The sequence below is a fragment of the Cajanus cajan genome, chromosome 5, assembly GCF_000230855.2.
Source record: "Cajanus cajan strain Asha chromosome 5, NIPB_CcT2T_4, whole genome shotgun sequence".
Classification (NCBI taxonomy): Eukaryota; Viridiplantae; Streptophyta; class Magnoliopsida; order Fabales; family Fabaceae; genus Cajanus; species Cajanus cajan.
In genome coordinates this window covers 72,475,801-72,500,668 of record NC_138521.1, presented here as the reverse complement: position 1 = coordinate 72,500,668, position 24,868 = coordinate 72,475,801, and the positions used below count along the sequence as shown (strand labels likewise).

General features: G+C 40.6%; 2 protein-coding genes across 4 annotated transcripts; both read right to left on the bottom strand.

The window, feature by feature from the left end:
• Positions 1-6,848: 6,848 nt before the first annotated feature.
• On the bottom strand, positions 6,849-12,123 carry LOC109811352 (putative galacturonosyltransferase 4). Of its 3 annotated transcripts, none has more exons than XM_020375076.3 (10): positions 11,749-12,123; positions 11,404-11,604; positions 11,265-11,299; positions 11,124-11,168; positions 10,926-11,004; positions 10,549-10,805; positions 9,456-9,724; positions 8,892-9,249; positions 8,070-8,645; positions 6,849-7,349 (listed from the first exon to the last, which is right to left on the bottom strand). In XM_020375076.3, exons 2-10 carry the CDS (start codon positions 11,504-11,506, stop codon positions 7,074-7,076), a joined length of 1,998 nt encoding a protein of 665 aa, XP_020230665.1. In that variant the 5' UTR covers positions 11,507-11,604; positions 11,749-12,123; the 3' UTR covers positions 6,849-7,073. The 3 variants fall into 3 exon arrangements, with proteins under 3 accessions (XP_020230665.1, XP_020230664.1, XP_082932074.1); XM_020375075.3 differs by having other exon boundaries at positions 11,753-12,123; XM_083075948.1 differs by having other exon boundaries at positions 11,404-12,123.
• Positions 12,124-17,337: 5,214 nt separating this feature from the next.
• On the bottom strand, positions 17,338-22,887 carry LOC145958166 (uncharacterized). Its single transcript, XM_083074653.1, has one exon. The coding sequence runs from the start codon at positions 22,885-22,887 to the stop codon at positions 17,338-17,340; it is 5,550 nt and encodes a 1,849-aa protein (XP_082930779.1).
• Positions 22,888-24,868: the final 1,981 nt, after the last annotated feature.

The following is a 24,868-nucleotide window of genomic DNA, read 5'->3' as shown; positions in this document are numbered from 1 at the left end:
ATAAAAATATTTATCATCGTATTTACAATATTAACTTAATTATCTATTTTATAGCGTAAATATTCAAGTCAGGATTACTTTATTAAAATAAAATTATAACAATGTTCGGAGACTAAAGTGATATCAAATTAAAATCTTAAGAACTAAAGTGATATTGAGTTACAATTTCAAGACCAAAGTATTACACTCTTACAATTTCAAATATTAAAATGATATTGTGTTTTATAGTCATATATCACATTGAATATATACATAAGGTAGTACACTCATGTCACATATGTCACTTCACATATATATCACGTGTATGTCACATGATATTGTTGTGTCACATAGATACTTTCGTTTAAAAAAATAGAGCTTATTAAATGGAAAGACTTAACGGAGTGAATAATTACATTTTTGAGAATTTTTTTTTAGTTTCTTTAAAATCAAGAACTAAATTGAGAGCGATATATAATTTTAGTGGCTAATTTAACTTTTTACTCACAAAATAGTTTATAGAGATCCATATTTTAATATTATTTTTCTTTTATTCTTGAATTATATGGTTTAATATAATTAAAATAAAAGTGTATAAATGTAAACAATCTTTATTTACATAATTAATTTTTAAGATTAAATTAGATTCAAATTACAATTTTTAAATATCATAATATATTCTAGTGATATCTATTATTTATGATATCAGATCTAAGAAAACTCTTTTTGAATTAATTTTTAAAATTGAGTTAAATTCAAATTTAAATTTTAAGATGATCTATTAAGTATTGATCTAACAAAAGATCGGATCTTAATGTATTGAATAATATATTTTAAAGTTTTTATTTCATCTTCTAATTTGTTTGTTTCAAGATTAAACATTTTTAAAATTGAACATGAAACAAGCAATTTATGTTATTGAATCTTGTGCATTTTGAATATGAGAAAAGAAAGGAAGCAAGGTAAAATTATCAGATAATGTAAAAGGATAAAAGAAAACCATAGAAAGAAGGTACAGAGGTGCTTTTGTTTTGTTTCCTTTCTTTTTCTTTTGTTTTGATCTAAAAAAGAATAAATCGTCCCAATTGAATTCTACTGTCCTACAAGACCATCCAAACCCAATGCTAGCTCCTATTCTTTTTCCCTTTAAACTCTCTTTCAAAGTACCTCAAATGCATAGGGTCCTATTTTAGTTCTATAGTAACCTATGTTCTAGGAAATGCCATAACTATCCATATCATACTATCACCATAAAAAGAGAAAGAACAAAAGGGGGTAAGCATGCTATAAAATCCAAAGTAAAAATTTTACCATGTCAAAATTTAACTGCAGTAATTAGTTTAGCATGACAACACTGAAATTCGGTCGGAATGTTTTAGGTAAGGTTTAGTCTTTAGATAATGATCTCAGCCAGACTAGATTAGGGGTGTGTTTGAGAATCAATTGAACTTAACTGAAATTGAAGAAAAAAAAAAAATTACGCTCACAAATTTTTGTTTTTTTTTTTTCATATCAGAATACTGTTATTTCATTAAATTGAGTTTTAAACTGGTATTCAAATATATACTAAATCTATCAACTTAACTAAATAAACATTTGTTTTATTTTGTTTTAGAGTAGTAATCATATATTATTTTACTCAGCACATTGAAAATTATATTTAAAACATTTATCAATTTCTTATATCCTAAAATATAATTTATTAATTTGGGCAAACTTGAAGTAAGACATATAAGAAGCAGACAAATGTTGAGGGTAATCAATCACTAAACTTGGTTGTACTAATATTATGGCAACAATAGTGTCATCAAAATGGGACAATTTTCTTGAAAACAAACTGCACCAGTAGAGATAGGAAACGACATGCACGAAAGCACAATGTTGATAGCATTGAGAGCTCACAGAATCCTTCTTTTTGTGAGTGACTTATTCGAAAGAAATATATTGTTGATCCTCTCATGCACATGAAAAGAAGGTAAAGGTGAAAGCTTCCTTGTGTCCACAAATTCTTGGCGCTAGCATTATGTCATGTTGCTTGCTCAAATTGTAGAATTTGATGTAGTCAAATCAATCAAATATATTACTAAAAGGGGGTTGGAATTAAATTATGCATAATTAAGTTGTCTTTCCAATCTCTGCATCTTTGTATTCTTTCTAATCAACAATTAATATTAATAGTCTTTGACCTTATTGCAGTTCCCGAATTGTTTCGGCGGTTGTTAATAGGACAAGTTTAGGGGTTAAACGACCATTATAATGCAGTTTTACAAATAAAATATTAAAATGAGGCTATTTTGAAATATATTACACCTTTGGGACTCTTTAATTGGGTGTCGCTATGGCCCATAAACATATATATTATTTTTTAAATACAAAAATTGTTTACAAATTTATAAAAAATTAACAGATAAAAGGGAAAATAAAAATTCATATAATATAAAATGTAAATTTCAAAAAATAAGTAATATAATGTAAAAAAATAATTCATAAATAAAATTTTTTTTTAAAAAATTTGGGGCGCTATGGGCCACACCTCCACTCAGGCGCTGTGGCCCATAGCGCCAGTTACGGAAAATATATATATTATTTTTTAAATACAAAAATTGTTTACAAATTTATAAAAAATTAACAGATAAAAGGGAATAAAATAATTCAAATAATAAATAATGTAAATTTGAAAAAAGAAGTAAATATAATGTAAAAAAATTATTTAAAAACGAATAAAAAAAAAAATTTGGGGCGCTATGACCCATAGCTCCTTTTGGGCGCTATGGGCCACAGCGTCAGTTTTAAAAAAATACATATTATTTTAAAATTACTTTTTTATAAAAATTTGTTTTCTTTTTATAATTATATAATAATAACTTTCAGTTAATTATATTTATTCTACATTATTATTAATTTCGTATTTTTTTTCTTTGCTTAGTGTCGCTATGGGCTATATAATGTTTTTTAGCCCATCAGGTGTGGTGCTTCAGCCTATAGCGACAGTGGTCCAGCCCAACCAAGCCAAAAAAAAAAAAAAAGCCACGTGTCATGGGTGTCGCTATGACCCATAGCGACACCCATGAAAACTACCCCAAAGGTGTAAAATGTTTCAAAACAGCCCCATTTTGGTAATAAGTTTCTAAAGCTGCCCCACAATGGTCGTTTAGCCCAAGTTTAGGCCTTTTCCAATTGTTTTGACACCCCTACTTTTGAAGGTATGTGATTGAACTGAATAGTCCCTTTTGAATCTTTTCATTTCCAATCTGGACCACAAGAAAAAAAGAATAAAACAGACACATGCATATCCTTGCGGCTGTTGGGATGCAAGTAAAGTCCCACATTGTTTGTTTATATATATACACTTGTCTCCATTGGTCAAGAGGCTTTTTGGGTGATGTCCAAAAGCAAAACCGTGAGGGCTTGGGCTCAAAACAAACAATCTCTCACCAATGTGGAGACATGTGTATATGCGTATAACCCCCTCCGGTACACAAAAGACATTAGGTAGGTAGGTCTTTTTCACTTATATACGCTCCTCCTCAAGCGGAAGCTTTTTAACTTTCCTCCACGAGTATTCAATGGGGAGCACTCCATATAGTGGGTAGTGACTAAGTCACACAAGTGAATTTGACACCACAACATAACCTAAAATCTTAAGGCATTAGGTAGGTGAGTCTTTCTCACTTATATATTACTCGACATGCCCAACTCTAACCAACGTGGGATTTCACTTTACACTTGTACTCCAACAGCAGCTTTTACAAATCATATCATTAGCAGGATTATAAGAAAGGAAAATCATTGGCTGATTTGAATTTGATTTTCTGTTTTAGAACTGGATGGGAAGCCACATTTCATTTTATACATGCATATACCTCTTGCAATTTCCACCGTAAAAGTGATCAACGTCAATGGGTATGAGATGCAGAAACATACATGTTGTTAATATATTACAAGAGCCATATCCAAAGTTTAAGAAGTGACAATTAATCCCATTTAATTTTACATGACTATTTAAGCCTTTCTCATCTCAAATTTGGCTTATTTAACTACGAAAGTATGATTAAAAAATCAAATTATAAGTAATTTGCAAGTTTACTAGATGAGCAGTGTCCTAATAATTTGTATACAATGGAGAACACAAAACTGATATTTGGGTTGTTCACTAGTCAGTTTTTATCTATACATTTTAGGACTGAGTTAGGTGGGCCTACAGAACATGGCATTCTAAAAAGATAGAAACAAATGAACACCTTTCAAGAAGAATGACCAGCAACAGCAAGCGGGGAATGATCCATTTGAAAGCGAAATATCTTTCGTAGCACCAAGTGATCTATTGTATAGACGTATTCACAGAACAATTTCAAATCCCAACATGGATTACAACTTATACAATTTTAACTATTGTGAAAAAACCTTAATTTAAGTCTCTAAACAATTCATATTTACCTAATCAATGTATGAAGACAAAATATGAAAACCTATAATATTTAAAGGGGTCAAATGAGATTAAAAAAAATTATAAAGAGGTTATTTAGTGAAGAAAAATACTTTAAACGTGGCTAATTCAAAAATGTATTTAATAAAGAGGTTGTGTAGAAACTATCCTAAATATAATTTTTAAAACACTTTATAAAATATAATAGTTTATGATTGAATAACAATGTTAAAAAGTTTTATACTATCAAAATAAATTCTTCAAAAGAATTAAAATGAACAAATAACGCTATTATTATAACACTGGTAGTGGTAATGGTGTTCGAAGCATTGTCGGATTTTCCGTGTTTGCTTAGAACTTGACATAATCATAAATCAGTATCATTAATCATAGATCTTTAGCTTCCAAAAAACAATGCATGCATGCATTGAATAATGAGAGTGAGAGGCCCATAACTCGTGTGAAGTTTTAGTCCGTCCAAAGCACATAACAACACGAGTGACCATTGACCAATCAAAAGATATATAGCACTCAAACAATAAATAAATAAATAAATAAATGCATTGGACTTAAATTATGCATCATCAATTATCATTCCAATCACCAATAGTCTTAGATCCCACATTCCGTGGTGGTGGTTAATACAACAAATTTTGGCATTTCTAATTGTTTTGACACTTTTGATGTGATTGAAATTGAATTGCATAGACGTTTCCTCAATCTTCTTGTTTCCAATACTAGCACTCTTTTACAAATCAAATCGTTGTTACTAACAAGGTTTATTCAAATTTGATTTGGGTTTTAAAACTGAACGGTAAGCAACATTTTCACCTTTAATCATTTCAGTTTCCTCATTTTGAATTTAATCCAAACCCTTTCAAATCATATTTTTTAAGTCAACAGTTTGATCAAACCATTAATCAGAAGATCCAAAATTTAAAAATAAAACAACTATTGTTCATTAAGATTGGATCATTATTTTTATCCCACTTTCAAAATTGAACTGTATCATTGCAATATTATATCATTCTATCTAAATTTAAGTAACTATCCCTTATAGTTAATAAAATTGTATAAGTGACTGTAAGAACCAACATCATTATTATCGAGTCTTTAAGTTTTTCGGGTACTAAAAGATCAAAAGCTCCTCATTATCCAGAATAAATATATTTGTGTTTTTATAATCAAATTACTTTCATATGTTTAAATAGTATAAAAATAAATAGTTCACTATAATAGTCAATCCTCACCGAGAAGCAATAGAGACTTAGAGAGTATCCATACTCCAATGATTGGTTGGAGAATGATAGAGCAGCCCAGTCGAATGGGCCTTCAAAACATGACTTTGATCCAAAACATTGCGATTCTGAAAGTAGCAAATTATTCCTTTGAAAGGGAAATATCTCATATAGCACGTATTCATACAACAATGTGAAGGCACAACATGGATTACAACGTATACAAATACAAGAAGCTATTTTTATAATTTTGTTTCTTAAAACATGAGAAAAATTAATAAGAAAATCGAATTATAGATGTGGTGGTGCTGTTTCTAATCAAACTGCTACTATATCATGTTCTCCTTTCACGGCAATTTCAGTGGCAAAAAGTCCTCTTTCTTATCAACCCTCTTTAAGTAAATTGTGTGTTTGCCTGTTTTCAGAACTAATACTTCACATTACTTCAAGAGACTTCCAAATTCTATTTCATATTTCATAGACTAGCTTACGAGCTAATATAGCTAATTACTGAAAAGGCCAATTGATTTACATTTTTAATTTTTTTATTATCTATTTTAATATATTTTATTAATAAATTAAAGCTAATATTTTAAAAAAAATTATTAATAGTTAAAAATAATTAGATAGCTCAATATAAATTATTTATCATATATTTAAAGTATAATTTATTAGATAAAATAATTATTTATTAAAAATTTTAATTAAGTATAATTTATAAGTAGAATAATACTTATTATAAATTTTAGTTATATAAAAAATATAATCACGTGCATTTTGCGGTGTAAAATATTAGTTTCACTATGAAGTGATCCAAGCAAGGAAAAAATAGAAAAAATTGATGAACCGACACCATTAACCAAAAATGGTACAAAATGGGTCCCACCACCACGTGATCGCATTTCAGAGTTAATGATATTATCATATTTCTTTCTATACACGTCTAACAGCCTGTCTATGGGACCATGCACACTCCTTACTCCTTAGGAATTCACATTTTCCTGATCGACACAATCTTTCATTAACCACTCACTCAATTGTCGGTGTAGCCAATTGAAACAACCCTTTGTGCAGGCAAAATCAATTCTACTCATCACTCAATTAACTTTGTGTTTGGAACAGCGTCAAAACGTGATTTTTTACGTTTGACTGGAAGGAGAAAATAATAGCTTCTCCTTAAATTGCTACTTGGAGAGACAAGGAAATTGAGTTTCAAAATTGAAACCAAACACACACTAAGTCTTATACAACTAAATGAAATACACATTTTATTTACAAGTATCTGCAGGTATGTCATCAAAGTCTGATTTTGGTTGTGGATTTTTTTCCATGACTCGTGAACCAAGGATAATGCATACAAAAAGAATCATACAACTTTATAAAAAAAATACACAGATTCAACTGCATACCTATTGTTCCATGAGATCCATCTATGGATTGATATTACATTCTCTCAAATACACAAGATCATAGTCAACATACTTTGTCCAATAACCTCGAAACTTGGGAATACTTATCTCAAGCCACGGTTTCATGTTTCCATTGTAGTGTATAACAGCAGCCCGATCAATTTCTTTTTGGTTGGTATTGGGGTTGTAGCCAAGACCCAAGACATGCCATGATCGGTGCAGCGGGAAAGTGCGTTTCCAGAACGTTATAAGACCGGGTGGCAGTGTTCCTAACTTCCATAGTTGTCTATCATGATTCTGTACAGTTTAAATACAAAGGAAATATCAGTTCACAATTCAAATCAAAACAAGAACAGGTGCCTGTCTATGTCAAAAGGAGGACACACTGACTCGAAACTGTCTAAATCACGCTTCAAAAATGCTTAACAGAGATTAAGACACAGAAGAACGTGGTCAGAATGAAAAACCCGGCCAGCAGAGGGCTTAACTCACCATAAAGAACAACATAGTAAAAAGGAGCAAAGACTCTAGAACATGTCAGCGGGTTGATAGAACATGAGAAAATATAATTTAAAGGGAGAATAATGAAAATAAAATAGAACTCGCCAAGTTTTAGAGAGCTCAACACCAAAGTAGTAACGGGACATATCAAGCCACGATCCTCTGATATCATGCTAATATTGTGGGATTTTACGTATACATGGAGGGAGAGGTAATCTCTTGTTCATATTAACTAAGATGTATTACAGTTTACAATGTATTGATGAGTGTAAAACCTAGAGCACTAACTTTTACTAGTACTAAATTATGATCCTAACTAATTAAGAAAAGAAATCATGATAAGATGAGTAAATATAGGATAACCAATCCTAAGAGATAATGAGGAAATAAGGAAACAAATCCAATTGAATAATGTAAAATGTGATAAGATATGATTCATATATTCTAACATCATATAATATATAACATATATGTACACATTGTGATATTTCAAAAAGAAAAACGTGTATTGCTTACCAGCTTCTGCCAATTGTGGTACACCTCGGTGATGTTTTGCCTCTTCCACTGGACCAAATCAAAAACATTCATGCCATAAGCCCATCCACATGCCCGAGGGTCAAAATTCTTTGCAATAAGAGGATTTGAGAAATTGAGATAGCGATCAAAACGATGGAAACTTTCTCCACAAGTTTCTACGGCACCATTAACATTGCCCTTCAAATCAATTGACCAAAGACCAGTCAGATCCTTCTGCACAACTATGTCATCATCCAAGAACAGCACTTTGTTGAGCTTTGGAAAGATCTCAGGCAGGTAAAAACGAAGGTGGTTCAATATAGATAAATACTTCGGATTCCGAAACTTTAAGTTTGAATCAGAACTTGCCCGATGAGTCTTAAAGTAATAATCTATCATAGAAGGAGAACCCAATTGCTTAAGAACTGGACTGTAACTTGAATTCAACCATTTAAAGTCTTCAATGTTCTGAACTTGAATGGTTGCCTTTCGTGGCGGATTCACCAAAAACCACATCCTCATTGCCGCATAATTGAGCCTATCAGTAACAATGTGGAAAACATGTTTTGAGGTGTCCTGCAAAATTATTAAAATAACATTATTAATGATATAGCCAGAAATGAAAGTGTCACTGTTAATATCAAATAGTTCTAGTTTCTTTCTTTTCGTTTTTAATTCTTCACTGACTCTGGGGGCCAAATGAAATAGAAGCAACTAACACTGTTTGAGTCAAAATAGACACTGTAGTAATGTAACAGCAAAGACATGCCAAATTTCTGTGAGATAAAAACAACTCATGAAATTTCTGTGAAAATAATTTACCTTAGCATGAGCAACAGTAGAATTCACCACAACAGCTGTTGCCAATATATTATCTGAGAATATTGCATAATGGTATAGTCGAGGGTCTTCTAACTTCTGTTGGTTGGGGAATTGTTGCCGAGAAGTATCCAAGCTATAATACTCGGTTGTGAGGCGCAATGGAAGACAGTGGAGACCTTTAGGCAATGTTTTTGCTGTCAACTGTGTTAAGAACAATGCCTGCTTCCTGTGCACACGAAGCTGCTCTTCTGTTGAGTGGAGAATAGCTCTAAGCTTCTTTACAGCAGCAGCACAATCATTTTGAACTTGCCTTCCTTTCAGCAATGTTTGCTCCATTGCCTTCATTCTCTCATTTGCACTGCATTAGTATAATTTAAGTATAAAGTTGAAGTGATGGCCTAAAGACTGAATCAAATGTAGCTCAATGCAGTATTGAGCTACTCAAAATGCTTATATGGGCAGCTGTAAGATAAAATTAAAAGATTAAATAACTAACTAGGGAGTTATTAAAAAATAGGAAAGCCTGATGACGTCTACAACAAGACTCTTAAAAGCCACACTTACTTCCTGGGCAAATCGGAATCTTTGCTTGCATCCCCTAGTGTTCGCGAGACTTCCTTTACCCGTGCTCGAAGCTCTCGAGTGAGATGAGGATTGTTCCTTACTCCCTGAAGGGAAAGATATACCTTAGCCTGGATGAGCTGGTCTTTTAGTTGCCGTACCCATGCATCACTGGGTGGTTGGTCATTATGCCTATCAGTTTCAGACAATATGGGTCCTTTCCTGTTTACTTTGCTAGAAGATTCAGTATGTTGTTGCTCATGCTTAGTGTCCTGAGAGAAGATGCACCAAATGTAAAGAAGGAAAATTCGATCAATCTACATTGAGGTTTATTTACCTTCATTTTATTAATATAATTAGATAATTTTCTGAAAAAGTATGCTTTGAATATGAAGTTATGTACATTTATGGCAACAATTATTTCTTCCTTTTCCTTAGGCCAGGGAAGGAAATAATTGAAGTTATACGGGAATGGTCTAGGAAAGAATGACCATGGGTTAAGAGTTCAAATATAAAAATATAATTCAGCTGTTGACATTACTTCTACTCATTTTGATTGTCTCGGGCTCAAACTCTCTTTTGAAAAACTACAAGAAATATATTTATGAAAGCCAAAAGAGAGAGAGAGAGAGAGAGAGAGAGATTGAACCCAATCAACATGTCTATATTTATTTACACAATTACACTGCCGTAATTGAACCCTACATATAATAGGTGTCTCAACCCAAAATGTATACAAGTCTGGTCCAAGTTTGTTCATCAAGGAGGGAAAACCTACATATTTAGATTATCCTGGTATTATGTCATCAACTGGACGCAAAGGACATTGGAACATGAATCAATTTTCATTGGCAATCAAGAATGAAGTATGGCAAAGCTATCAATGAAAACAATCAGATCTTAAATTCCTCATAGGATTATCAATTCAAGGTTCAAGCACCAGAAGCACTCAAGATTATTATTATACTTGATAAGTGATGAATAATCCAATATTAGACATACATATATATAACTCGCTTAGCATGACCTAAAGAAAATTTTGTACCCATAATGAAGAAAACAAGCAGAAAAATCAAGAGGCAAATATATCACGTACCATAGTTTCAGATGCCTGATCAGAAGCCTGAGAAGATTTAGCAATTTTCCCTTCATTGTCATCAGCGTCAATAGCAAATTCCCCATTCACAACATCACCAGTTATATCAGCTTTCTCTAGGTAGCTGCTTTGATTTCTTTGATCAATTCCTTCTGTGACCAGTTTGATGGGATTCTCCCCTTTAGTTTGACCTCCCTCATTTGTAGCTGACAAGACCCTGGCAGATACATGCTCTCCCGGTTGGGTCAAGTGCAACCCTGGGCCAACCAAACAATTAGAATGGCCAGTATAGTGAAAAAAAACGGGAAAAACTAAACCCCAGTGGAGAAGGGGAGGAAAAAAACAATCTTTCTGAAAAAGAAGAGCAAACAAAATACCATGAGGCAAATTCTTTGGGTTTGTAGTGCCCTCGGTATATAAAACCCCAATTGGCTCCTTAAGGACAGTGGAAGTTTCCTGTTTTCAAAATGAGAAATTATCAAGGATTTAGTTCATCTGTATATGCAGCCTAAGGAAAATTTCTTCACAAACATGTACAATGGGGCAAAAGGAAAAAGGAAAGATGGAAACTTTACCTGGGGTAGGATATTCAAATGGCCAGAGCCTGCTGCACTGACAGCCTGACACAACATAACATTAAAAACCCTACTAATTAAGAGATCTCATTCTCATTCTACTAAAACAAAGAATTAAATTTGTTAGGGCATATTACTCACAAAAGCAGTTACATCATCAATAAACTCCTGCTCACCTGCAAAGTGCATACACAAGACAAATCAGACAAACAGAGAATTTATTAAAACAAGGCCTTTTCCAATCAGTAAGCAAATTAAGAGAAAAATGAGAGAAACACACCAAAGGGGTACTTGAAGGTGCCAAGACGATCAGTGTAGAGCACAATTGGAGCAACAACAGTAACACAAAGCAACAACAAGACAATATTTCTAGTGGCCACCATTTCTACTCAAACCCCAAAGTTATAACCCACCACTGCAATGATCCCACAGCTTGTGCCTCTACTGTCGCTTTCTCGTGCAGATTCTATCTCATAGTGCACTACACGACCAAAAACAAAGAAAATTCAAGCCAAGACGCAAACTTTTTGAGCAGTAAAACAGACCCATTTAGTGTTTTCTGTTCTGGGCGCGTTACAAATCTGAGAAATGTAGGAAAAAAGGAGGAATAGCGAATCTGAATCACCTACAATGAGTTGGAGAGAAAAGAGTATTGGGGGTAGTAAAGGGAGAGAGAAGCGTTAAGATTTTAGAATGTGGCCTCAAACTCAAAGCACACGACAGATAATAGCCGTTCTTCAAAAGCTGTAATTTTGTTGCAGTGTAAAAGCAGTTCCAGAAAAAGAGAGGAGGAGAGAGAGTTCGAAGATAATAACAAATGGCACTGTGAGAGCAATGAGGAATGAAGAAGACAGAGGAGAGAGAGATGAAAGCACCAAAACCAAAATGCTTAACTAAGATAATGATAAATTGATAATGAATGAATGTTTAGATTTGTTGCAGTCCCCGTGTGGTGTGTTGTGTCGTTTATTCGCTAACGGCAACTCTTTTTGGTTTTTTCCTTCCTCGATAAGGCTTATTGAATGGTTTTTATTTTTGGTATAGGAAATCCATGTTAAAATCTAAAACTAGAAAAAAATAATGAAAAAGGAAATTAAGATTTATTTAATGATTCACGCGGCTGGCACGCGTTCAGTCCACGTGAGGCTGCGCAATCGCATGCCCGATAAGGCAATCCCCACACACGCCTCATTACATTATCGGGGTTCTTTTTAGCGACGCATCCATTACCATTTTAATATTTTTCCAAACATCCTCTATATAATATTTTTAATTTTTACTATGAAATCAATTCTAATAGTTATACTTTTAACTGTTTGATTCGTATAGTATAAAAAGGAAACAAAATAGAAATTATAAATATATGTAGGACCCCACTCGCATCAACTTAAGCGAGTGGTGCAACACAATAGGACGAACCATTTAACTCTTGTAACACTGTACCAGAATTTGGACTTAGTTTAGCTAGAGCATCTGCACCATTAATGTTTTCTATGAGAGTACATTTGAAGGTAATATTCCAAGGCCTTCTCAAATACTTTCTAATACAATCTGTTCCGGTATTGGGGACCGCCGCCGAAGAACCCTTAGCAGTACCGAGCTAAAAGGATCCTGACAGCCGCCTTGACCTAGAACATTCGATGATTGTCCTTCCTAGACCTAATTCTTACCCTCTATATAGTACCTGGCTATGCCAACCAAATCCCCTGGATCACGCCTTCTTTCATAAATTCCCGATCCTTGAGATTATGGTCGTTATCCTTCTTTTGCGCGAGACGTGGGATCTTATTGATTGTCCGAATAAGCCACGTAGATCCCTTATGCTTGGATCCCTTCCTGCGCGGCTCTAAACGGGTCAATATGAGGCGAGCCAAAAAGGGGCTTCGGGGCGCTTCGGCTGAATCGTTCGGTTACTTGCCGACGTGACTTGGGTCGGATGATGGGTGACACTTTTGCCTTGGTTCCCCAGACCTATTGGGTCAGGCGTAGTGGGTCGGCATATTAGGTCGGCTCACCTTGAGCTCCCCCACGGTACATAGTCCCCCATGCTTAAGCACTAGAGTGCGAAGAGCATGTTGGGTCGGTCTACTCCGTGGAAGGTGCAGTGGGTCGGTGTCTAAGGTCGGCTCACCTTGAGCTCCCCCACGGTACATAGTCCCCCATGCTTAAGCACTAGAGTGCGAAGAGCATGTTGGGTCGGTCTACTCCATGGAAGGTGCAGTGGGTCGGTGTCTAAGGTCGGCTCATCTTGAGCTCCCCCACGGTACATAGTCCCCCATGCTTAAGCACTAGAGTGCGAAGAGCATGTCGGGTCGGTCTACTCCGTGGAATCTGCATAGCCCAGTGTTGGAGCACTTGATTTTCGTGAAGGGCGTGTTGGGCCGGCGTGTTGGGCTCGTGTACTGGGTGGTCTTGAACTGATTGTGATCGCCTTGGGGTGTGGGTGGTGGCGTGTGGCACCGTATTCAAGGTGCAATTAATGTGTGACGCTTGGGATGCAGGAAACGTTTGAGTTGACGGCTTTTCAAGCCACGTGGCGTTTTGCGAGTGGTGGGGGGTTTGAAACGTAATTATGAGATTGGGGACATTTATTGCACTCGACTGTTCAAGTCTTGTGTGGATGTGGCGTTCAAAGTGGGTTTTCTCTGTTATATAAAAGGAAAAGTCACAAAGTGTCTCACGTATTTCGTTTCTGGCGTTGGTTTGGGTGCGGTCCAGCGGGGTGCTCAGAAGACCAAGGTATACTCGCGGTCATCGTTTGCGGCGGAGGGGAGGGTTTAACGAATTGAGTTTCGCTGCGTGTGAATTGCTGAGGTACGCATTTCATTAGCAGCCATTGAGGCTTGGCACCTTCTAAGGATTTAGAATAAGTCTAGGTTTTTGTTGTTTGTTTTCCGGTATTGTCATATATATATCTTGGTTTGTGAAGTGGCTGGGTAGGGAAATGGATTACGCAGCGCAGTATTCGTGGGCCAAAGGAGATGTGTTGGGAACCTGCTCTGTGTATGACTCGTGGGAACACCTTGGTAGTTTCAGGCGAGAACATGTGCTCACCTGTGATGGGGATGAAAATGGGTTGATATGCGAACCTTGCGTGGACAAGGAGCCCGTTTGTGTAGGTTCCTCTTCGGAGGAAGGTGAGTTTACTTTCTGTTATGAGACAATGATTGCGAAATTGAAAATGCGATGGCCTCTGACTGAGTGTGAACGCGGCGTGTTACGTGCTCTTAATATTGCTCCGACCCAATTCCATCCCAACAGTTGGGCCTTTGTTCGGGGGTACGAGATCTTGTGTGGGGCCCTTGGCGTTGTTCCTACTGTGGACAAGTTTTTCTTCTTCTTCGAATCGCGGCTTAACAAGAGGAGTAGCTGGGTATCGGTGAATAGTGTGCGGAATCGGGGATTGTTGTCCCTGTATTTGTCATCTTACAAAGAATTCAAGAGGTCATATTTTCGTATTCGGTCCGTTGAGGGGCGTCCTAGCGTGTTGGAGGGCTTTCCATTGTATTGGACGCCCAGTCCACTGGTGTATGGGAAATTAGGAATGGACAAGCTATCAGACTCTGACCGCGTAGATGTGGAGAAGATGATGGCATTAAACACATCGTTCAGTATTGGGAAACTGTTAGATTTAGAGAATAGGCCCACCGAGTTGAAAATATACATAGGTATATAGTATGGCGTATAGTTTTGGTGTTGATTGAATTTTTATTGTGGTAGATGGTTTGTGTTGTGATAGGCCTGGGAATATGTATGACTTGTTGTGCGTTGCGTTGTGTTGCAGAAAATACGGCAAGCCTGTCGACCCGGGAATTGGCCAAGTTATACAAACAACAGATGACGACGAAGACTATAGCAGCCGGAGAGTCCACCGACGTTGTGGCGACAGGGGGTTCACCACCGGATGACCATGGGAAGTCGGTGGCGGGGTCTTCCAAGAAGCGCCGGCTGAATGCGGCCAAGGAGGTGATTGTCCTGGAGGAGGAGCAGGTGGAGGGGGCCGACTTGAATGAGGAGGTTCAATCGGTGGATCGCACAGTGACGGATTGCGTGGGGGATAATTGGGAGGCCACAGAAAAGGATGTTGAGAAGGAAAATCCCACATCACTATGGGATATGAAGTTCAATCACTCGGCGCATATACGTCAGCGTTTCACCTGCGAAGAGGACAAGGCTGATCTGGGGAAGCTGAGTGTATTCACTGTGATGAAAGGAGTCCAATCGCTGGCGAACCGGCTCTCCTTACTATCTGTGGTGGAGGAGGACAAGGTGAGGGAGATGGCAAAGGAAATAAAGTTTCAAGCAAAGAAAATATCCACTCTCGAAGAGGCGCAGAAGAAGAGTCAAGCGGATCTGAAGTGGGCGACCGGTGAGAGAGATAAGGCGATGGAGAAGCGGCGAGCTTTGGAGGCGGAGAGGAGTAGTTGGAAGGAGGAAATAGCGCGGTTGAAATTGGAGATTGAAGAGCTTGCTGTAGTCCGGGACAAAGCTGTTGAGGCTGTGTCAAGACTTGAAGCCGATGTGGAATCCCAAAAGAAAAAGGTAGAGAGGAACGTTGCTCTCCTCCAGGCGGCCAAGCTGGACGCGATGGGAAAATTTGTGCAAGGGTTTGACGCCGCAATTACCCAGGTGAAGATCATTCATGAAGGAATTGACGTGAACGGCACGAGGTATTTCAAGGAGGTAGTAGATGGGAAACTTGTGGACCCTCCTGAGGAGGACTGAGTATAGTAGGCGTGTTTATGTTAATGTTTTGGGTTGTGCTTACTCATTTTGATGTTTTTATGTTGTTCGTGCGTTGCGAGACATTTGGAGTGCCTTTGGTGTTTTACAGCGCCTGATGGTTTGTTGATGTTTTGGCACTGTGATGGTTTGGGTTTAAAAGGTGTTTAATATTTATGTTGTATGTGAGATGTGAATTGTAGTGTTGGTACACTTGCGATTTCCCTTACGCGCTAATGTTTAAATTGATAAGGTGTGTGATTATTCGTCGTTGCCAATCTCTGTTTAAATTGACAAAGCGTCGCCGTTTAATTATTCGTCGTTGCCGATCTCTGTTTAAATTGACAAAGTGTTACCGTTTAATTATTCGCCGTTGCCGATCTCTGTTTAAATTGACAAAGTGTCGCCGTTTAATTATTCGTCGTTGCCGATCTCTATTTAAATTGACAAAGTGTCGCCGTTTAAATATTCGTTGTTGTCAATCGTAAATCGCGAAACGTTCGTGTAGTGAATAATAGTTTTGAACTAGATTCGGAACACTCTTTGTGGCTGGAATGGGTTAAATGCCGACCATTAAAACGTTTTTCGACACCCAGATTCGGGTGGTTTGAGTGGCTATCTGGATTGTTAGAATGCCGACCTTGAAATGCTCGTCGTACCAAAGGATTGTTTATTAGAATGCCGACCTTCGGATGCTCTTCACATCAAGGTTTGGGTCATTCAAGCGTCGACCTTGAGATGCTCTTCGCACCAAGGGGTTGTTTACTAGAATGCCGACCTTCAGATGCTCTTCACACCAAGGTTTGGGTCATTCGAGGCGACCTTGAGATGCTCTTCGCACCAAAGGATTGTTTATTAGAATGCCGACCTTCAGATGCTCTTCACATCAAGGTTTGGGTCATTCGAGTCGACCTTGAGATGCTCTTCGCACCAAGGGATTGTTTATTAGAATGCCGACCTTCAGATGCTCTTCACATCAAGGTTCGGGTCATTCAAGCATCGACCTTGAGATGCTCTTCGCACCAAGGGATTGTTTATTAGAATGCCGACCTTCAGATGCTCTTCACATCAAGGTTTGGGTCATTCGAGTCGACCTTGAGATGCTCTTCGCACCAAGGGATTGTTTATTAGAATGCCGACCTTCAGATGCTCTTCACATCAAGGTTTGGGTCATTCAAGCATCGACCTTGAGATGCTCTTCGCATCAAGGGATTGTTTACTAGAATGCCGACCTTCAGATGCTCTTCACATCAAGGTTTGGGTCATTCGAGCGTCGACCTTGAGATGTTCTTCGCACCAAGGGATTGTAGAAATTGTAAAGGGGTTTTGCTTGATGTAGCTGTGTGTAAGACAATATTGAGAAATGAGAGGAGCTCTTTGTATTCAATTCAGGGGTGCCTCATTAAAAACCTTCTCGTCCTAAAAAACCCTCTAGCTTTTAAGGGAGAAAAAAGAACGAGTGAGGAAAAGAGTGCACCGAATACACAGGAAATTAGCTATAATAGCGTCGCAGATTTGTCGCGTTCCAAGTCCGTGGGATGGTGCCGCCATCCAGGGTTTGGAGTTTGTAAGCGCCATTGCCGATAGCTTGCCGGATTCTATAGGGGCCGACCCATCTGGGAGATAGTTTGTTGGAGATCTGGTGTGGCTGTGCTTTTTTCAGTACCAAGTCGCCTTGGTTGAAGGTTCTCGGGAGTACATGTGAGTTATATTTCCTGGCCGCTCGGTTTTTTGCCGCCGCTTCCTTGATGTGTGCTGCCTGTTGGATTTCCCCCAGAGTATCCAGATCAGCTCTGCGGCCTTCTTCAGATCCTGCTTCGAAGAAGGATGTTACCCGATAGCTGGGTTCACCGATTTCGACCGGGATTACAGCGTCGGTTCCATAGACCAAGCGAAATGGAGTTTCGTGAGTCGAGGAGTGAGGTGTGGTGTGATACGACCATAAGACTTGGCTGAGGTTGTCAACCCAGTTGGAGTTGGCATCTTGTAGTCGTTTCCTGAGGCCGGATAATATAACCTTGTTGGCCGCTTCTGCTTGTCCATTGGACCGAGGATACTCGACAGATGTGAACATCATCTTGATTCCCAGGTCATGACAGAATTGTTGTACTCGCGAGCTAGCAAATTGAGTTCCGTTGTCAGCTACGATGTAGTACGGGACTCCAAACCGACAGACGATTGATTTCCACAGGAATGATCTAACTCGCTCGGCTGAAATGGTTGCAATGGGTTCCGCCTCGACCCATTTGGTGAAGTAGTCCACGGCCACAATGAGAAATTTGAGCTGTCGAACGGCAGTGGGAAAAGGGCCTAGTATATCGATACCCCATCGATTGAAGGGCCAAGGAGATAAGACAGAGTGCAAGGTCTCAGCCGGGGCTGTGTGTAAATTGGAGTGTCTCTGACATTGGTCACATTGTTTCACGAAGCTTGCGCAATCGGCCCTCAGGGATGGCCAAAAGTATCCGGCGCGTAGAACCTTGCTTGCTAACGATCGGCCGCCTATGTGGCTGCCACACACTCCTTCGTGAACCTCGGCCATGACACGGCTCCATTGAGAAGGTGTTAGGCAACGCAGAAGTGGCATGCTGAAACCCCGTCGATATAATTTGCCGCCTAGGATCGTGAATTGCGCCGAGTCCCGAATAAGCTTTTTTGCTTGATCGGCCGCCGCAGGTAAGGAGCCGTGGTTAAGGTATGCAATGATGGGTCCCATCCAGGATTGGTGCTCTTCTTGCAAAAACAACACTTCAATCTCTTCTGCATGAATGCTCGGTCTTTTTAAGGTTTCCTGAATAACTGATCGGTTGGAACCCGGCTTCTTTGTGCTTGCTAGCTTGGACAGTAAGTCAGCACGCGAGTTTTGGTCCCTCGGGACGTGGGAGAGGGAAAAGTTGTTGAATGAGGATGAAATTTCCTTCACCTTTTCCAGGTATTTCGCCAGTTGGGGATCCTTGGTTTGGAACGTACCTACGACTTGCCCTGTGACCAATTGTGAGTCGCTGCGGGCCATGAGTGTCTGAACACCCATTTCTTGGGCTAAGCGCATACCTACTAGTAGGGCCTCGTATTCCGCTTGATTATTGCTGGCTTTGAAATCAAACCTCAGGGATTGCTCAATAAGGACTCCATCGGGACCCTCTAATATGATACCCGCGCCGCTACCTTTGAGATTGGAAGAGCCATCCACTGACAGAATCCATGGTTTCTCCAGTTGCTGGGTGATGTTGGGAGAGGTAAGTTCTAGTACAAAATCCGCCAGGAGTTGACTTTTAATCGGTCCTCGGGGCTCGTAGCGCAACCCAAATTCTGACAGTTCGACCGACCACTTCATCATTCGGCCCGCTAAGTCTGGTTTGTGAAGAACTTGTCGTATCGGCTGATCGGTCTTAACGATCACTTGATAACTCTGGAAATAGTGACGAAGTTTCCTCGCGGTTGCTAATATGGCAAGTGCTACCTTCTCAATCTTATTGTAGCATACTTCGGCCCCTTTAAAAACCTTGCTAATGAAATAGACAGGTCTTTGTTCCTCATCCTCCTGAACCAAGGCTGTGCTCATTGCTTGGTCCGAGACCGCCACGTATAACAGCAAAGGGAGACCGGCCATTGGTCTTGATAGGATGGGAGGGCTTCCCAGGCACTCTTTGAGCTGACCAAATGCTGTTTCACATTCGGCCGACCATGTGAATGTTTTCTTCCTCTTTAGACAGCCAAAGAGAGGGAGAGCTTTATCCGCAACCTTTGAGAGGAAGCGTGACAGGGATATTATCCGTCCTGTTAGCTGTTGGACTTCTTTGACGCTGCCTGGGCTTCTCATGTTAATGATGGCAGAGCATCGTTCTGGATTGGCTTCGATTCCCCTGTGCGTTAACATAAAACCCAAGAATTTGCCGGCCTGAACGCCGAATGAGCATTTCTCCGGGTTGAGCTTTAGGTTGTACTTGCCGATTGTATCAAAGAGCTCCTGTAAGTCCGATAGGTGAGAACCATTTTCGGATGATTTTACCACCATGTCATCCACATAGGCTTCCACGTTCCGGCCCATCATACATACCAAGACTTTATCCATTAGCCGCTGATATGTGGCCCCTGCGTTTTTCAAACCGAAGGGCATGACTTTGTAGCAATAGTTAGCTGCGTCAGCTATGAAAGATGTCTTGTCTTCATCCTGTGGGTGCATCCGGATCTGATTGTATCCTGAATACGCATCAAGAAAGCTGAGTAGTTTGTAACCCGATGCTCCGTCTACCAAACAATCAATATTTGGAAGAGGGTACGAATCTTTGGGACAGGCTTTATTTAGATCTGTAAAGTCGACACACATTCTCCACTTACCACTGGACTTTTTGACCATTACAACGTTCGCAAGCCATACGGGATACTGGATTTCCCTGATGTGATGTGCTGACAACAGCTTTTCTACTTCTTGCCGAATTGCCTTCTTTTTATCGTCCCTGAATTTTCGTCGTCTTTGCATGACAGGCTTCGCCCGGGGATCGGTGGCCAACCTGTGGCACAAAAAGTCGGGGTCCACTCCTGGCATATCACTTGGGTGCCAAGCGAAAGCACCGACGTTCCGCTCAAGGACACGGACCAAAGCATCTTCTGTCTCGGCATCAAGCGACGTTCCGAGTCTGACCTGCTTTCCCGGCGCGATTGTGACATTTTTCAGATCCTCTACAGGTTGGGGTCGGTCCGTGGGGAAGTCTTCCCTCAGATCGAGGTCGAGGAATTGGACGTGGTATGGGGGTCTGATGAATTTCGATGATCGCCGCTGCCGCATACTGTCGTGGTAACATTTTCGTGATACTTGCTGATCGACCTCGATCGTACCTATGCCACCACCATCTAAGGGGTATTTCATTTTTAGGTGCGGGGTTGAGACTACTGCCTTTAACTTGTTCAGTGAAGGCCTACCGAGCAACACATTGTAGGATGATGGAGCATTGACGACCAAGTATTTTATCAGGATGGTTTTCATTGATGTTGCGGTGCCGAAGGTTGTTTTCAGCTCGACGTACCCTCTAATTTCAATTTCGTCCCCGGTGAAACCCACGAGGACGCCGTCAAAGGGTTGGAGGCGATCAGTGGGGACTTCTAAACCCACAAAGGCGTCCCAGAACAGGACGTCTGCTGAGCTACCCTTGTCTACCAAAACTCTTTTAACATTTCTGCTCAGCATGGTTATGCAGATGACTACAGGATCATCTTCGTGGGGCATGACCCCGGTATAATCATCGTCGGAAAATGTGATCGGCGTGGAAGGTCGGACTTCCGCAACCCGATCAATAGTAAAGACAGAACGCGCGTACCTTTTCCTTGCGGCTGATGAAGCTCCGCCTCCCGCGAACCCGCCCGCAATCGTATTGAAGTCTCCAAGCACGGGCCGTTCATGGTCGTTGTTGTGACGAGTGGGTGCTGTACCCCTAGGGGTTGATTGATGTCGCGGCTCCCCAGAACTCGCCGCCTCTTCCTTTCGGCTTCGTCGCCTCACATAAGTCTTCAAGTGGCCATCCTTGATTAGCTGTTCCATTTGTTGGATGAGGCTATAACATTCCTCCGTGTCGTGGCCGTATGCGTGGTGGAATTCGCACCAACTCCCTTTGTCCGATCCCAATACACGATTACCCTTTTGTGGGAAGTGCAGTAGACGCGTGACATTGATGTCCCTTAAAATTCGGCGTCGAGGTATGTTCAAGGGTGTCGGGTTTTTGACGTCAATTGAGTCAGCGTCGTCGTTGTGCCTGGTTTTATTCTGCGAATTGGCATGGGTTGACTGGTGGAGGTTTCTTTTGGCCCAATCGTTTCTTGCCTTCAAATGACGGCTGTTAATGGCCGTCGGGGTGTATGCACTCTCTCTCTTCTCTGCTTCTTTTTTCCTAGCTTCACTTTCTTCTGCTTCAATGTGACAAGCCGCCCTTGCACGGACCTCGGCCATGCTTTCGCCTGTCCTCTGGACAAGGGATTCCGAAAACGGCCCCGATCTGAGCCCCTTGCTGAAAGCGATCACAAACATCTGCTCGTCTGGATTGGCCACCTTGATTGCCACCTGATTGAACCGGTCTAGGTATTCCTTCAGAGACTCGCCTTGGTATTGGCGGACGTCCAACAGGTCCGCGATCGTCATGGACTTCCTCTTGTTTGCTGCAAATTGGGCCACGAAAAGTCGTGACAGAATGTCGTATCCAGTCACGGATCGGTCTTCTAGCTGGCTGAACCATTTCAACGCCGTTCCTGTGAGAGTACCTACAAAAAGTTTGCAATATATAGCATCAGATCCGCCATTAATTAACATGTGGGCCCGATAAATCATCAAGTGTTCATCGGGGTCTTGTGTGCCGTCAAATGGTGTGATGCGCGGGATGGCTAAGTGTGGAGGCACGATTTCACTTTCTATGGCTTCGGAGAAAGGTTGGAATGCTCTCGGGGGTTCTACGCCTCCTTGAAGTATCCTTGCCGGCTCTGGTCCTCCCCCTTCCATGTTGCTCCTACGCAGTTCAGCAATTTGGGCTTGCAATGCTGCTTGGACTTCCTCGGCTCTTCTCCGATGGTCTTCATTAAGACGTTGCATAAGTTCCTGATCTTCTCGTCGTAGACGCTCGGACTCTTCCACCCTTCGCCGCGCTTCTTCATTCTCCCGTCTCAACGCTTCAACTGTGGCTGTGATCTCCGTCAACGCTGGGTCATTGTTCAGCGCCTCAAGGTCACGCTGCCGCAGGCTCTCTGCTTCGGCCGCCTGCCGTCGCATCTCCTCATTCTCATGTCTGAGCATTTCTACAGTGGCTAGAATCTCTTGTAGCATAGGGCCGTTGTTGGTTTCCGCGTGATGTTGCTGAAATAACCGCTCGGCTTCTTCCGCTCGCCTTCTTGCTTCTTCATTTTCACGCCGCATGGTTTCCATCGCCGCTAAGATTCCCTCCATGGTGTGACTGCCGGCGGGGGTAATGGGATTGTCGGCTCCGTTGGAGGTTCCGACCATTACTCCCGTGACGTTGCTGTTGTTGACCGTCGTCGCGTTGCTTCTCAGCGGTCTTGTCATGGTGAACTTCTGCCTATCTCGGACGAAAATGGTGTGGGACGCAGTTTTACCTGCCCCACGGTGGGCGCCAAAATGTTCCGGTATTGGGGACCGCCGCCGAAGAACCCTTAGCAGTACCGAGCTAAAAGGATCCTGACAGCCGCCTTGACCTAGAACATTCGATGATTGTCCTTCCTAGACCTAATTCTTACCCTCTATATAGTACCTGGCTATGCCAACCAAATCCCCTGGATCACGCCTTCTTTCATAAATTCCCGATCCTTGAGATTATGGTCGTTATCCTTCTTTTGCGCGAGACGTGGGATCTTATTGATTGTCCGAATAAGCCACGTGGATCCCTTATGCTTGGATCCCTTCCTGCGCGGCTCTAAACGGGTCAATATGAGGCAAGCCAAAAAGGGGCTTCGGGGCGCTTCGGCTGAATCGTTCGGTTACTTGCCGACGTGACTTGGGTCGGATGATGGGTGACACTTTTGCCTTGGTTCCCCAGACCTATTGGGTCAGGCGTAGTGGGTCGGCATATTAGGTCAGCTCACCTTGAGCTCCCCCACGGTACATAGTCCCCCATGCTTAAGCACTAGAGTGCGAAGAGCATGTTGGGTCGGTCTACTCCGTGGAAGGTGCAGTGGGTCGATGTCTAAGGTCGGCTCACCTTGAGCTCCCCCACGGTACATAATCTATAATAATTGCATATCTATGGAAAGGTTGTCGAGAGACTCAGTTGGTAACGACAGGGCATGAATAGAGTCTGAACAACAAACTACATGAGTATATCCTTATTTTCAAGCAATTTCAAAACCCCGGAGTAGGGTAAGAAGTTTAGCTCGAGTATTATCTGCTATGCCAATGTCACTAATAAATCTCTCCTTTACATCATGAAAGAGCCCACCAGCACCAGTCGGACCTCGTTGACCCAAAGAGTTACCATCAACATGTAAAAAAACATGTTGCCCAATCGCCTTAAAACACGTCACCTACTTATCAACCAAAGCAACACGCACTACAACAAAAAAGGGGGAACATACGCACGCTGCATGGTGACATGCAAAGATTGGACATGCTATAATACACTCCACCAACCAGTAACATTGAATTAAAAACATGTTCGTTTCGAGTCTTCCAAAGAACCCCACAAATTAACAATGAAAGGTTGGATGCTAAAATTGTCAAAGCAATCTCTCAACCAATTGAGCCACTCTCCATTTGTTAGTTCTCTTAAAGTAGACATACCTAGCTTTCTCCATCCCTAAGGTGCAACCCCACAGTTGAACAGAACATGAGTTGTATCTTCCCTCCCATGCCCACATTGTGTGCAAAGATCAGAAGCACACGCATGGCGATGACGTAGGAAACTCCTACTGGGAAGCGTGTTTCGTGCCAAATGAAGAATACGATGGGTTTAGCAAGAGGAAGCTTCCAAAGCAACTTCCAAGAGCCGAGATAGTCCTATTATCATGATGCTCATGCAGCCAGTGATAACCTTCTCTGGCTGAATACACACCTGACATGTCATCGTTGCCATGTAATGACATCTGTTGTAGAATCATGGAGCCAGATATTTAGGCACTGCAGCCATTCAACCAGATCTTGAGAAAGAATGGTATATGCTTCACACCAAGTCCCCTATGCTTTCAGTGTCGAGTAAGTGTTTCCCAATCAACCAGGTGCATCTTCTAATCCCCTTCTCCACTCCAAATGAAACGCCAATCGAGTCCATCCAACTTCTCACATATGACATATTCCCTGCGACAACCACTGAACTTGCATCCTATAGTTTGGAATTGAGGCAAGCACTGAAAGCATAGGGGACTTGGTGTCACAACTGCTTCATGAAGAATACGATGGGTTTAGCAAGAGGAAGCTTCCAAAGCAACTTCCAAGAGCCGATAGTCCTATTATCTTATAACTTGAAAGATTATCAAAGATCATCTCAATAACCTTTCTATAATCATCTTTCTTGTTAAATTTAATCATGAGATAA